Genomic DNA, 15,438 nt, shown 5'->3' on the forward strand with positions numbered 1-15,438 from the left:
TTGGGAAACAAGTGTTTTTCTTTACAAACCAAGATATTGGCCTAAATTATAATGAATATAGCCCTCAATGCTGAAAAAGAAGGTTTTAAAAAAATAGATTGAAAAAATTTAATCGAACATCGAAGCAAATCGTGAGCTTCAAATCGAAAATTGAATTGAATCGTGGACTAGGCGAATCGTGATAGCGAATCGAACATCGAATCGAATCGTGAGCTGCAAATCGAAAATTGAATTGAATCGTGGACTAGGCGAATCGTGACAGCCCTAATGTATACATACGCCTGCACGCGCACACACACGCACATGCACGCCTGTAAGGCCCCCCCCACACACACACACACACACACCAACATGCGATTCATTAAATAACTATTTCTCCGCACGCGCGCACACAACATTATTCACGTGAAGCCTACAGGGAATTACCGACGGAATGTATATACACACACACACACACACACACACACACACACACACTCCCGGCTCACACGCTTAGAATTTATAGATGCGCGATTACATAACAGCTGGGCGTCATTATAGCGAGCCTTAACATGTTGACTACACTACACTACACATAATAACTAATAACCCGTTTTCAGCTTAAAGCAATTATATTTCATTGAAGCAACTCCTTAGCATTGTTTTCATACCATGGATGTGATAAGAAAATGTATCAAACATAAGGGAAATATTAAATAGTATCGGGTGTACCAGTTTGGGCTTTTCTTTTTTTTCAATGGGGCAATTAAACAAACGTTTGATTGATTGAGTTGTACAATGTTATACAACCCTAAACTACTTTTAGAATACACTACACAATACAATACAATTTTAGAACATATAATATTGGCCAATATGTCAAATATGTAAATATTACATATAATGGCATTGAATGGAAGCGGACCATTTGTAACACAAATGACCCGCTTTTGCAAGTTTTCTTTGCAGTTGCTTACAGACCAGAATGAATGTGAATTCCGTCTAAACACGATGCAAACTAATGAAGAACATAAGCATGAACACATCCATGTGGATTTTTATTCACCAACACCAAAGACAAAAATTGTAGCACACATATACTCCAGGTGTAAAATTATACGCATTTTGAAGGTAAACACTTCAAACTTCCTTGCTGTACACATACTGACGCGATGGCGTCATGGTGGCGTTGACCAATCAAGAGATAACGTCCATGTTACAACCGTGAAGCGTTACAACCTTGGCGGCTCTCCCCTACATTTGTTACTAACATTAGGTTGTGGCGAAGTAGAAACGTGGCGAGCAGATAGTGTGTTTTGGACAAACAGGCTAGGTATTGGTGTTGATTTGGGTCAACTGGACAAACAGCGTGGTGTTGTTTTGTGTCTGTGTTTGTGTTGGAGCACCTCAGTGTGGCCGTACAGGTCATGTGCAACCTCTTCCACAGAGAGATGGAGACACTAAATCTCAGCTGGACAAACATGTTGGCACGCATGCATCGCTGCCTTGCATGCTGTGTGCTACTGTTGAGTCTGTCACTTACTTTGACTGATTTATGGCATTGTCTTTCTGTTAAAATCCAACTATGTTAATTTAAGAAATCTGGCCATATAGGTCATTGTTTATTCTCTGTGCACACGTGTAGCCTATTGTATGTCAGACTGTATGTCTGTCCCAGTCACAATCCTTTAGTAATTAGGCTGTGGAAATATTCAGGACAAAACAATGGTACATTTCCAATAACCCATCCGTTACTACATGTGGAGTCAACTCCCGCCATTTATTTCTTCCCATAGTGCGTGGCGAAGTAGCTCTGGGATGAGTGCGCGCGAAGCGCGCACGAAATTCTAGTATGAATATAGGGGAGAACAGGTAAAGAGGTGCATGCTCTGGGCTTTATGTTGATGCTGCTAATAGAGATACATTTGTTCTATCCCATTACAGCAGTGGCAAAACACTGTAAGTCATGTGAAAGAGGCCATCCATCCATCCATCCATACAAATGTTCACAAATCCAATCTGCACTGCCATATATTCCTAAATGCATATTTTAAAAGAAACAGTCTCTGTTAATGACTTATAGCTTAGCAGAAGCAGATAACAGAGCATTGAAATTATTACTATGATGATTGTAACTACATTCAATAATATATAATTGCTATAAGGCTTCCTATAAAGGTTTCAGCTGTTGGCGTCATGATATGAACGTGAAGAAGTTGGCTCCAGCAGGCAGTAGAACGACAGGGTTATTATAGCCAATGACAGACGAAGAGAGAAGGATTAGCAGAATAAAAAGAATAATAGAGCAGATGGGAGAATAGCTCTCGCTCAAGCCGCATGCTCTATGCAATGCATGCATGCCTCTTATCTCTATTCTTTATGTTGATTCTCTCTGTTCCTATCCTGTTTCTATCTCTCCTCTCAAACTGTCCTTCCATTATTATGTTTCTGCATCTGGCTGTATCAATGACTTGTCAAGTCTCCCTGCATGTGTGTGTGTGTGTGTGTGTGTGTGTGTGTGTGTGTGTGTGTGTGTGTGTGTGTGTGTGTGTGTGGTGCAGAACATGTGGGTGCACCGGGGAAAATGACCAGAATGCCTCTGTGGGGGTGTGAAGTGAAATAGCATCTAGCACTGTTTTTCATCAGAGTAAGCCTATACAGACAGACAGACAAATTCCATTAAAAGCAACAATGTACCTTTCTGCCCAGATATTTAAAACATTGAGAAACCATAGAAACCAAGGAGGGATTTAAAAAAAAATCACACCCGTGTGAAGTGAGGGGCACTCTTATCATCATAAATCATCATACATCTTCTCATTCCGGCCAATCACAATTTGCGTCCTCACTTTTTCCGCCTTCACTTTTTACCCTCAATACGTACTTTGCTCAGTCAATCAAATCATCGCTATGGGGTGCTCAGCCAATCAAATCATCGCTATGGGGTACACACAAAGACCCAAAGCTGGTCATAGGAGGGCTAGCGCCCCTACAAAATAATCAAGCTAAAAACAAGCAACTCGCATAGACCCAAAACCTGTAAGTCTGTGTCTCCCTTTCAATGTCTGTGCTGCTGCTCACTAATTTGCCTCTTGACAAAAAGCAATGACAGATTTGGGCCCTGGCTGCATGGTTCTTTTGTATACAGCTTGTTGAGACTGGTGAATAGAGAGGGAGATAAAGAAAGAGTGAGAGAAATAGATAGTTCTATGTCAGGGTAGATTTTCCATAGTGCATTTCAACAGATATATTTGATGGGGACGGTGTTTGTGTGCCTTAAAAAAAAAGACGACCCTCCGTTGCAGGGTTCTTTCTTGTGCACAGTAGTGTGTGTGTGTGTGTGTGTGTGTGTGTGTGTGTGTGTGTGTGTGTGTGTGTTCAGCGTTCTTGTGTGTGTGTGTGTGTGTGTGTGTGTGTGTGTGTGTGATGATGATGTGTGGCTGTGTTCAGAATTCGTGTGTTTGTGATGCGTGGTTGTGTTGTTCATACCAGTGTTTGAATAGCTGTTATTACTTCAGTTTGAAGTGGATCGCCCTCTCTCTCTCTCTCTTTCTCTGAATATCCAGTCCTCGATCCGTTCCTCCAACCAGTATTTTTATCCCCCTCCACCCCACCCCCTCCACCCCTCAGCCTGCTCTGGGGGTGCTGCTTCTATTTTTGGGTGAAGTAGTGGGAGGCTGTGGTCACACCATTGTACTGGAATGCAGGTACTGTATTTGCACATTGCACAGTAATATCCTGAGGGTTACTTTAACAAAACCAATTTTCAGGATCATGCTGTGTAGAGCTCTCTCTCTCTCTCTCTCTCTCTCTCTCTCGCCCTGGGGTAATATGCTGTATGCAATACCCAATACACATTCTACAGTATGTACATTTGTGTACATGTGTCTTACCGTCTATATGATTCTGTGTGTGTGTGTGTGTGTGTGTGTGTGTGCGTGCGTGCGTGTGTGAACTCTGACGATTGTGGTTTGCACATATGCACGCATGCGTGCATGCATGCATGCGTGCATGCATGTGTTTGTCTGAGTGTTTGCACTACGGAGAGAATCCGGGGAGGCAGGAGCCGATGCGGTAGCTACGGACTCGTAACCATGGTGACGTAACTATGGCAACAAAGCTTGGAAAGCCAGTGACTTAATTGGCATCTCGCAGGCATCGTGGATCCTCCATCCTCCAGAATAGACACCCTTGACACAGTAATGTTAGCATCATCACAAGCCAGACAACAACACTCAGCGTCATTAATAAGGACTCTAACAAGCTAATCAATACCATGTGTGCCATACTGTACATCTGTGCCCTTCTACAGACGTGTGTGTGTGTGTGTGTGTGTGTGTGTGTGTGTGTGTGTGTTTGACAGCCATGTGTGAGCGAACGTGAGTGAGACACAGAGGAAGAAAGGGTACCGTCAAACTGTAGTCTCTCTCTCTCTCCCTCTTTGTGTGTGTGTGTGTGTGTGTGTGTGTGTGTGTGTCGTTGTGTGTGCATTAGTTTTTGACCCCTTGATATCATCCCGATGTTAAGGAAATACTCACATCGTCCACTGCAGTTTCTGATTCTTGATTGAGTTGTACAGGGCCTGTGGAGACAAACCAGAAAGACATGTCGTTTGATGACAGTGACAAATATCCAAGAGATTTACGTAACCTCACAAGGTGATTCGTGATAATTGAACGGCAGAGGGGGGGGAGGGAGGGGGTTGGGTTTGTCAATTGTGGTGGTCATTCTATGTGCAACAACTCTAATCTCAATTTACCATCTTCATTTTCTCATCCAATCAATCCATCCATCCGATACAATACGTCAGCCAACAATCCATCACTTTCATATTGACCTATCGGACGGGCAATCAATGGATACACATACAGACGGGAAAAAAATCAATCAACCAACCAACCATCCAATAAATAATTGTGACACTGCAGTATAGACTCAATGAGGTAAAACTACAACTACATCAATGCATGAGACTACGGTAAGAACTAAACTGCAACTACATCAATGCATGAGACTACGGTAAGAACTAAACTGCAACTACATCAATGCATGAGACTACGGTAAGAACTAAACTACAACTACATCAATGCATGAGACTACGGTAAGAACTAAACTACAACTACATCAATGCATGAGACTACGGTAAGAACTAAACGAGTAAAAACAGATGAGATCCAAATGCTCTTGTAGTTTTGCTGGCTGGTCATCATGGTACGTAATTGTGTGCCTGCCTCTGCTATCATGTAAAACAAGCGAGAACTCAACTAACTTTGTCATTCTTAAAGGGGTGTACAAACAGATGACTATCACTGCTAGTGAGGTAGCTGTACCACCTGCAAGTACATGGTAAAATCCTCTGTCTTCATTTGTCCATTTTGAATTCGGAATAGAGTGAAATTATGACACTTAAAGATTGTACTGTGTACGCTATGTATATGTGTACAGTTTCCTCGGTGGCCATGTCCAGTGAAATGGACGCCTCAGGAAGAAAAAAGGGGATAGGGGGATATGATGAAGAAGCCCAGCCATTTGGCATCACATGCTGCTCTGCTCCATCCTGACTCCGAGAGCCACAACAGGCTTATGGGAGACACGTTTGCGGTTTCAACCACCACAGAATCTGCAATGACAAGCCAAGCCGTTTAGACGCTTCTTGCTCCAAATCGGTGCTGGTTGAATGAGATACAGTGCCTGGCTGCAGGAGACATATAGTACTTTCTTGTAGCGTTTGGGGCGAGGAGCGTTTTTCTTTTACGTCTGCATTCATACTTTCATACGTTATGGTACTTGTGTATGCTTGTGTCACCAGGGGGTACTGCACCCACTGTAACAGTAACGAACGTATGGATGTATGTCGGATTGGGAACAGCCAGCAACCGAACGGAGATAAAAAAAAAAGAATGACAAAATGTGTGAAATTTCACTCCCCCTCCGTTTTCACTCCCGACGGATCTTTCATAATCTAATGACCGAATATGGGCCTCAGATAAAGCTGATGGTGAAGGGAGAGGAGAGGGGAGGAGAGCATTAAGCCATCAGAGGAGATCGGGGGGGGTTCCCCGATACAGATGAAGGCTTGGGGACAAGTCCTGACAGACAACCATGACATCAGAGGTGATGGAGAGGACACTTGAGCCTCACTATTCACCCCATTCACTGCTAATGTTGGTTAGAATTAGAAATGCTTCCTACTGTACACAGTGTGAGTCTGTCTCCATTACTGTGAGTGACCACAAATAGACGTTTAGGGAGAGAAGCCTAGTCCCCAATCAAAAGCACTCTCTTCCTTATTACGCTGTTAAGGAGCTACCGCAGATGGTTCACACTTCTCTGCTGCCTCTTCACGTGTTCCAAATGTGATACTGTGATTTTGCGATTGAGATTTTCCTTTCCAGAGTCAAATTACATTTGGATTCATAATGGCCCGGACGCCGAGTGTCTAATCTAGTTCATATGCAAAGTTCTCTCATAAAGTGGGACTAATCCAAAACAGTTGGGATCGTGAATATTCATATCCAGCCTGTGCTGAATTTAAAGCTCAGAAAATGTTCGCATGTAAAACCTGAAGTGTTCCCAGCTCGGCTGTTTGTGAATATTAACCGTCAAGACAGAATAGATACCGGCTCGGTTCCCAGGATACAAGACACGTCCAACAACTTTCAGCCATGTAATTACACACCAAAACGTTCTAAAAATGTTACTGTCAAAAAAATGACAAAAGATATATATATATATCTTCATATATGGAAACAGCCATATACTGTATGGAGAATGTCACGAGGCGTGATAGACTGACAACCATATATGGAGGCGTGAGTGACGGAGCGACGGACTGGTTTTGCAGGTTTTCACAGTAATCTGTAATTATTATAGTAGTGATCATAGTAATTTCAATAATAGCTGATCTACAAGGTAGGTAGGTCGGTTTTTGTCTCCATTCATCATACGACGATTTTGTAGCACACACATGCTTGTCATTAAATCTTCACAGTGATCATTTGTAGGGCATTAAGGGTGTATTGATCGGCCAGAGCTGGAGAGGCCATGGACTCTGGCTACAGGCACTGGCCGTGGAAATAAAGGAATCCATCAGAATCCATAAAACAACATACACTAATAAGCTAGGAGTCTAGACTGTACCTAGCCTGCTTTCTGTTGACTGTTATAACAAAGACACTGCAAGGACAATGGACCTTGCATATTTTAAATATTGTTTTCATGGCGAGTGATCTTTACTAACAAAAGGTAAGTCTCATCTGTATGCATTCATACAACTCACAGCCATCTGACAAGATTACATTTGTTCTTCACTTGAGTCAGATTTGACCTCTTAAAACCCAGTGAACAAGGTCGAAATCAAGTTCAAATCTAACTAAAACAGGAAGCTAGATAAGAGGAAGCTATAAGGAGGCTGGTGAGGTATAGGGAGGGAGGTGTTTGTATCGCATCATCAATCAAACTCATTTGGCCTCAGGTCTCATTGAGACAAGGATGTATATTGTTTAGCTCCACTTATTAGCTTTATCGCTGTCACACAAAGCACAGCAAATGTGGGCCAAAAGACTTGAGTGGAGGCCTTACAGAAAACATCACCAAGTCGTGGTTTGGCCTAATCGGCTCCACCAATCATTCTGGTAACTCACAAATTAATAAGCACAATATAATAGTGCATACAAGAAATGTAGATGGTTCTAAATCCAGCAACAGCCTAATAATGGCATGGCTTGCCAGCAGAACCACACTGAACGCAACAAGTGCTTTTCACCCAACAATGATAATGCGTGGAATGTTTCACGGATGTTCACAGCATAGTGTTATATACAGAACTGAAACGGCCATTTCATCTAACAAACATCAGTGTTCTAAATGCAAATGTTCATAATGCAAAAAACAATCGACCATCTTCAGAAATCAACAAAGGACAGCAGCCCATTAGGTCAATAACACGCTGGATGTCATATTGACCTATAAAATCCAAGTGGTGAAAATCAATTTGTCTCTGGCTTTGGGTGATTATGTACAATAGTACTGCCAGTTCCCTGCCAGTTGCTGTTTTTCTATATAAGCTATATGATAAGCTGATGAAACAACTTAAATTCCCAATTCAGTTGGATTCCTTTATGATTTGTATATTCTGTTACATATTTTTACCTTCCTCCTCTTAACAGCCTGTGGGTGGTTCTGTCCATCCTGGGCCTTGCCCAGCAGGTCTGGGAACACCAGGGGCTTGAGCGAGCGGGAGCGCGGGGTTCTGGGATACCGGAAAGGGTCCATCATCCGGAATTCCCGTCCGTAGCGCACAGAGCAGAGGGAGCGCGAGCGGAGGCGACCGGACGAGTGCAGGCTGTTGACACCAATCATGTTAGGAGAGGACACTACTGTGCGTAGACACGACAGAAGTATATGCTCTCAGAACAATACTGTATATGATCTTTTTGGACGATATTTCGGACACTCACTTCATTCACAGTCCACCAAACAATATAGCTTCAGTGTTTTCACTTCCTGCAAACTTCTCGGGAAATGACCACAAAAATGAAAGGCAGCTTCATCCAATAAGTAAAATAGTGTGGCAAAAAGGCAGTTAATGGAACCCGGCTGCTCTCCAATGGCTGGCACCGTCCCCACACAGTTCACAGGTCATAGTTAAGAGAAGCATTGAAGTGGTTGACCAGAAGACAGCAATGGGAGTTTGCCGTCACTGTCACAGAAAGCTGTTGTTGGGTTAGCAGGAAATCATCTGCACGGGTCGGCCAGTAAATCAGTTGGTGAGTCAGTGGTGCTACAGGACTTGTCAGCAGGCATCAAACCTGCACTGTGACCCTCCTGAATGTCCCGATCAACACGCTCCGGGCATCAGCACCAGAGTGCCCACACGCCTCTGAATAATTGATCTGACGCACAATGTATTATACATGGACAGAAATGACGGCCACTGCTTCACTGAGACCTAGACCTCACGGCGTTGGCTGATTTAGACTGTTGTTTTTAGGGCTCTCTTCCACAGGTGAAGGCTGGGTTGTTGGTGGTGGTTATGTCCTCTCTGTTTCAGGATTATTCCAGAGGCGTCTTCTTCTTCCAGTGTGAAGGCACAGGTGTTCTATAAACCTACACTCTAAAGACATGGGAGGCCAGCAATGAAAACAGCACTTCCTCTTCCAAACTGTCTTTACTTTAGTGAGGTGGTCAGGCGTGTTTCAATCGATTCTAGCCAAGTTACTCCTGAGGTATGTGGCACCTTTCCAGCTGGCAACTTATTTTTTTGTGATAACCAGTGGGTACACAGAGAAGTAAAGCATACATACACTGACAGCACACTCACAGTGGGTACCCTGTACTTGCAGTGGTGTAAACAGACGTCCGGCGTGAGCCAGTTGGGTGCAATTAGGGCGGAAATTAGGATCCACAAAAAGGCACAGGCCGACTCAAGACTCTTTGGCAAAAGCCCCAAAACATGAACCACATGAACACACGCTCAGAGAGACTGATAATGAATGTGAGAGAGAGAGAGAGAGAGAGAGAGAGAGAGAGAGGAAGGATGGATGACCAGTTTGCTACTTGGGGAGCAGGGAACTCCAAAAAGTACTGTCACGTCACTAGGCCGTTGCAATGAAACAAATCAAATTTGCCGAACGAACGCAGAAATGAAGAAATTGCCCAGCAAGCATTTGCGGGTGGCGGCGGGAGATAAAAGAAGCACAGTCGGCACACAACACAGGTGTCGAGGTTAAGAAGCCGGGATTCAGTCTGGCTCAACAAAGAGCAATCCTGTTGCTTCTGCTTTTAAAATGGATACCAGTCATAGTGATGATGGCTGTCAGATCACCACTTCTCCTTTACAGAAATAAGTCCATCACTTCTTCCCCCCCGTCTAATTGGACCGGTCCCTCGTCATCGCTTATACTCCTTCTCCTTCTTCCCCCGCGCCCGTACGCACTGAGGTGCACTTCTTTCTCCTTCTTCCCCCGCGCCCGTACCCACTGAGGTGCACTTCTTTCTCCTTCTCCCCCGCGTCCGTACGCACTGAGGTGCACTTCTTTCAGTATCTCTCTCCACCGGTGCTTCTCTTGATCATCCCCTGTCACTGGTGTTTTAAATCCCTTCCCGTGGCACTGCACGGTGGCTGTGGGTGGACGTGAGTGGAGGGATAAAGCCGGTCACCCGCCCCCCCGCCGGTGTATTTCAAGGCTCGTTTCGTTCTCTTTTCCGCTTGTTCGCTGATGCTTTTCATTTGTCCCTTGCGACACAGTGCTTTTTCTGGCTTTTTCGGTCTGCTGCTGCGGAAAAAGGAGAGGAGGGAAGAGGAGAGAGAGCAGGCTGGCTGAATTGCAGTGAGAAATGAAGCAGATAGGGACGGTGCTCTCTCTCTCTCTCTCTCTCTCGCTCAGTCGCTCCGTCAATGCGTACCTCCCTCCCTCCTCCAGTCACTCGGCAGCGAATCACAGTCTACCAACTGCTTTCTCCATGCACACATACATAGACACATTGCTGACGTGGACACAATAGTGTGTGCACACATGCACTTAGCCACACACAAACACGCGTTTGAAAATATACTTTGAATGCCAATTAGCATTCAGTGGCTGTCTTCATATTGAGATGGGAGAGCCCATCGTTAGAAGTGTGTGAGATGGCAAGAATGTGTGTGTGTGTGTGTGTGTGTGTGTGTGTGTGTGTGTGTGTGTGTGTAAGTAAATCTGTGTACTTTATGCACGTGCACGCACACACGCACGCACAAACACACACACCCCCCCCCACACACAGTCACACACACACGGACAGACTCCTGTAGATATACAAAAAGTCACATATAGGCACGCGCATGTATGCACACACACACACACACACACACACACACACACACATTCAGCAGGACTGCTATATTCAACTATGAATAAAACATTAGGCCTACAAAAATAAATAAATAAAAAGTGCACCAGCATCATTTCTCAAACAAAATTTGCCCTGTTCCTTCGGTCGGCACTTGAGTGCCACTGATGATTAGGGTTTTTAGCGTTTAATGAATTCTTAGGAGCGCATGAGCCACGGCCATCGCTCCTAAAATGAAATTGGACTCTGCTGTGTATACACTGACTGCATCACAATCAGTCAGTTATGTTACAGTAAAATAGAGAAACCAGTCAAATGGAGAAAACCGGAACGGGGGGCTAGTGGGGGGCACGCACGGGTCCCTTTGAGTAATGCCAGGTTTCCCCCCCTGGCACTGAATGCCAGGTTGAGAGCTTGTTGAATGCGTGACTTCGAGGACATTTATAACCCCTGCAGACTGCAGACCACATTATTGTTTAAGTATTAGGTCACTCAGCATGTTTGCAAGTGTCGGCGGGCAGCTCTCGAGCCAGCTCTCCTCCGACTATCATGCCTTAAAGCGCAAATAACATGCATTTTAAAACTACTTTTAATATTTAATAATCATATTGTCTATGTCCCTCAAAGTTATTTCTAATGGTTTGAGCCTCAATCACCACTCTGATATAACCAGTCCTTGTCAATTCTTTCTGGACTTTGAAAGCAGTTTTAGCTGCAGTACCACAATGTCCTGAGGTGGAGAGGGTGCTGATATGCAGATTATTTAATATTTGAGTCATTATAATACTCATGCTAGATAAAACCAGGCTTGTTTCCATTCCATGCCAGCTTGGAAAATCAACAATGGTGGACATTGTAAACAAAGTGGAAATGCAAATTTGCAACTGAAGACTGAAGAAAAGGAGGAATTATACAAAGTAGGGTGACATTGATGACATCACGATGAGGCCAAAATCAGTCGAGCTGTTTCTGAGAGCAATTTCCATTAAAACACCCATATGACATGAAGGCCTGATTGTTCAAAATTGGTTATTTGTGGGGATAGAAAACACACATGGGAGCCCCAAAAACACAAAATAAATTGAAAAAGTTGAATTTTATGTTATAGGTCCTTTAATGTCTCTGCCTCGCAGTCGCTGGACAAATGCACCCCCATTGTCTTGCTAGTAATGTGTAATACTGTATAGGCTACTGTATATTGATCACATGAATGCCACACATAATAAATAAGTCTTACCATTTCATGAGGAAACAGTGGATTAAATCTATCTTTTCCAACATAGGAAAGTGATAAATCCAAAATATTTCCCCTCAGTAATCAATAAAGTTCTGGTATGTATGAAATCATGTGTCCATTTCCAATTCCGATGTCGGCTAGTGGGACAGTGGAGGATGTGTATCCAAAGGACTGAATCACCTCAGTAATCAATCAAGCTCTGATCAAAACGGCATCATCCTTTTAACCCGGCTACCGTTAGCCTAAGATTTAGACTCTCTATCGTAGATGAGCTTCATCGATTTTCAATCTACAAGGCTTCATTTCCCTGAGCAGGGGGACGGACACCAGCTGGTACCGTAGGGCTCTGAACATGTACAAATGCAAAACATACCCTGCTTACCCTGATGCCCCAAATGTTAGAGAGGCCTGCAGGGTGCTTGTGCAATGCATTATTAGTCCATAGTTTTCAATAAAGAAGTGTTTTAATCCCGTAAGTGGCCGATTCTGTACACAAGAAGATGTAAACAAGAAGTAAACGAAGACGGGGAAATGGCGTTCACCACTTACGGGACTGAAACACTTCTTTGAAGCCATTAGAGTCTAAGGATAATCTACGAGAGTCTAAGGCTTAGACTCTCGTAGATTGAAAATGTCGAATCGATTGAATCTTAGGCTATACGGTAAGTGAGCAATTGCTCAGTAGAAAGGGCTTATATAATGTCCATTCCAAGTTTTATTAGCCTTTGGTCGTGAGGTTAATTCTATATAAATTAACTTCTTTCTCATTTACGTGAGAGTAGTCAGTTCATGCGGTGTGGTGCATCACGGAGCACCACGTTGTAAACTTAGAGATTTGTGCATTTTGCAGGTTATAACGTTAAATATTTCCTGTTGCTTTATATGCCGTGAAATGGGGCGTGGAACAATGCAAATTGCGCTTGTGATTGAAGTGCAATACACATGTGATCTGCACATATCAGGGACATGCGCAGTCTGTCTGTCTGTCTGTCTGTCTGTCTGTCAAGCGCCTTGGATAAAGGAGCTATGTACATTTACCATTTAACAGAGTATTTCAATATTGCAGTATTCAAAAAAGTTAAGAATGTGAGTACAGTATTTGTTCCACCACTGCCAGCAGGCCCAGCTCAGTGTTTTTTGTTTTTTTTGGCATTCTCTCTTGTCTTTCTCTCTCTCTCTCTCTCTCTCTCTCTCTTTCTCTTCTCCTTCCCTCGTCATGTTAAACTCTGAGACAGCTTGGGGAGCAAGGGGAGCACAGGCCTCTGTGGACCTCCTCAGCATCCACACCCTGTCTGTCTGTCTGTCTGTCTGTCTGTCCAGTTTTCAATTCAAAGGAGCTTTATTGGCACGTGAGAAAACATACATTTGCCAAAGCATGTGTCAAAATATGATAAAAACTGTTGAAAATGGGGAAAGTATACAGTTGGAGGGGTTTCGCAGTCATTTTGGTAGAAATAGCTGCACCTTTTCTCAGGACTATTTAAATAACATACAAAATGTGTTTAATGGTAGTAGCTCTGTTTACGTGTGCATTATAGGACGCCTCTATCTCTCCTTTCTTCAGGCATGACATGGTTGTCTGTGTCCAGACAAGCTGGCAAGTGCTGGCACAAGGCGTATCAGTACGGAGCCGGCTATGCTCCAAAGCGCCAATTTTTTGTGGTCGGACTGGGTCAACATCGGGGACAAACGCAAAGGCCGATGTATTCTCCTCCATCTCACAAGAGTGAATCAGGTGTCCAAAATCCTCCATCTTTTCTCCCAGTGCGCCAGACCACCAGTCCATCCCTCAGCACAACCGATAACATCAATACGCATAATTACTGTTTGCGGGGTGTGGCCCACATGTGTGATTGAGCTGCACAACATTTTCAATTTTTCATTCCAGCAGAATTTGTTCTCTTGGCGTGTGGCTGGTGACCTACTTCAGCGCATCATTAGCTTACACTTCAAGCTGTGCAAGAAGCAGAGAGAGAGAGAGAGAGAGAGAGAGAGAGAGAGAGAGAGAGAGAGAGAGAGAGAGAATGAGATGGGGTGACTTGTCACCTTACAATGAGGTTTGCAGCAATTCACCAGCTTGGACCAAAAAGTCGAACTATGTGGCGTACTGAGATAACAATAGAATCTATGTTTTCTAGTCAAAATGATAATGGGGAGAAGATAGGCTTAAAAGCTGGCTTGCGCTGTTACAACAAAAATGACAATATTGTGTCCAAATGGTGTGTTATTAGTAACATAACTTATGCCATTTGCGAGATGCTCTTATCCAATATCTTTTAGAGTATAATGACAACACCTTATTTTATCAAAGTTGGCCTCTATATATTGTGCCGAATATAAGACGACTCTGATTATAAGACGACCCCCATTTTTCGAGACTCATTTGTGGAAAAAGAACATTGAATGTCAAATAGTCTAGTCCCCGATTATAATACGACCCGGAATATAAAACATAGTCTTATATTCATCACAATAGACTCTATTGTGATGAATATATAAGCTAAGACTTTGGCTTTGACACTGGCATGTACTCTATTGAATAGAGTACATGCCAGTGTCAAAGCCAAAGTCTGTGCAGTGATTTATGATTTATACATGATCCTTAACCCAACTGTAAACACACTCAGCCTGTATAGTACTGAATAAGCCTTTAGCTTTAGCAGAGGGTTCACACACGTAAATCAAAAACTGTGTATTGAAAAACATTACGGTTCCCTGCTGAAGGTGACGCGACAGGACAAGGATTGCAGCAGCATCATTTATTTTCTTTTACATTTTTATTGCCCAATGTCAATTATCGCTACACTTCCTCTGCCAACCTGGGGAGACCTTCTTATTTCTGATTATGATTTCCATTGATTTAAGAAGTAGAAGTGGAAGAAGTAGGTTGGGAGTGGCTTATTGTCGGTATCAGACGGTAACACGCAGGAGTCTGTCCCCGTTACAATGTGCAAGATCTCTGGGAGATGTATTGCTGAGGTGGAGCGCCACACCTACCATCAGCTCCCGGTACTTCCCCCACAACTTGTGTATTAACATTATTAACGTGTAACATTTTGTGTATTATGTTTCAGTCGTCTGAACATTTCACTTTCCCGGACAAACTTAATTGTCATGGGCTTTGGATAAACCAGTTTATGTCTGTACAGCAGTCTGTACACAATTTCACCCACTTTTTTAGGCCTGTGAACCTGTGGTGAGAGAATAAAGTTGAAGTTGGCTTAGACTGCACAGTAATCTGTGTCACTTCAAGTTATTGTGTGTGTAACTTTCAAATAAACAAAAGTGATTTGTATTATCGTCTTTCGTCTATGATTCCAAGTTTCTGTCTTTGTTGTTGCATTCCAAAACATCTTCAGGTGGTAGAATGAACCATGAACATTAGTGAGGAC

At 43.4% G+C, this 15,438-nt stretch overlaps 1 protein-coding gene across 4 annotated transcripts in view; it reads right to left on the reverse strand.

Moving 5' to 3' along the window:
• The window catches only part of LOC308333171 (uncharacterized protein), an 84,422-nt gene that overhangs the window by 15,214 nt on the left and 53,770 nt on the right, over positions 1 to 15,438 (reverse strand). For all 4 annotated transcript variants that reach the window (XR_013965780.1, XM_080789366.1, XM_080789365.1 and 1 more), the window contains one exon: positions 4,518 to 4,561. Coding sequence is in view for 3 of the 4 variants with exons in the window: in XM_080789366.1 (XP_080645492.1) it covers positions 4,518 to 4,561 (44 nt within the window). In the remaining variant the exon portion in view is untranslated. The remainder of the gene's footprint in view (positions 1 to 4,517; positions 4,562 to 15,438) is intronic.

This window comes from Protomyctophum bolini (genome assembly GCF_963924005.1).
Source record: "Protomyctophum bolini genome assembly, chromosome: 18".
Classification (NCBI taxonomy): domain Eukaryota; kingdom Metazoa; phylum Chordata; class Actinopteri; order Myctophiformes; family Myctophidae; genus Protomyctophum; species Protomyctophum bolini.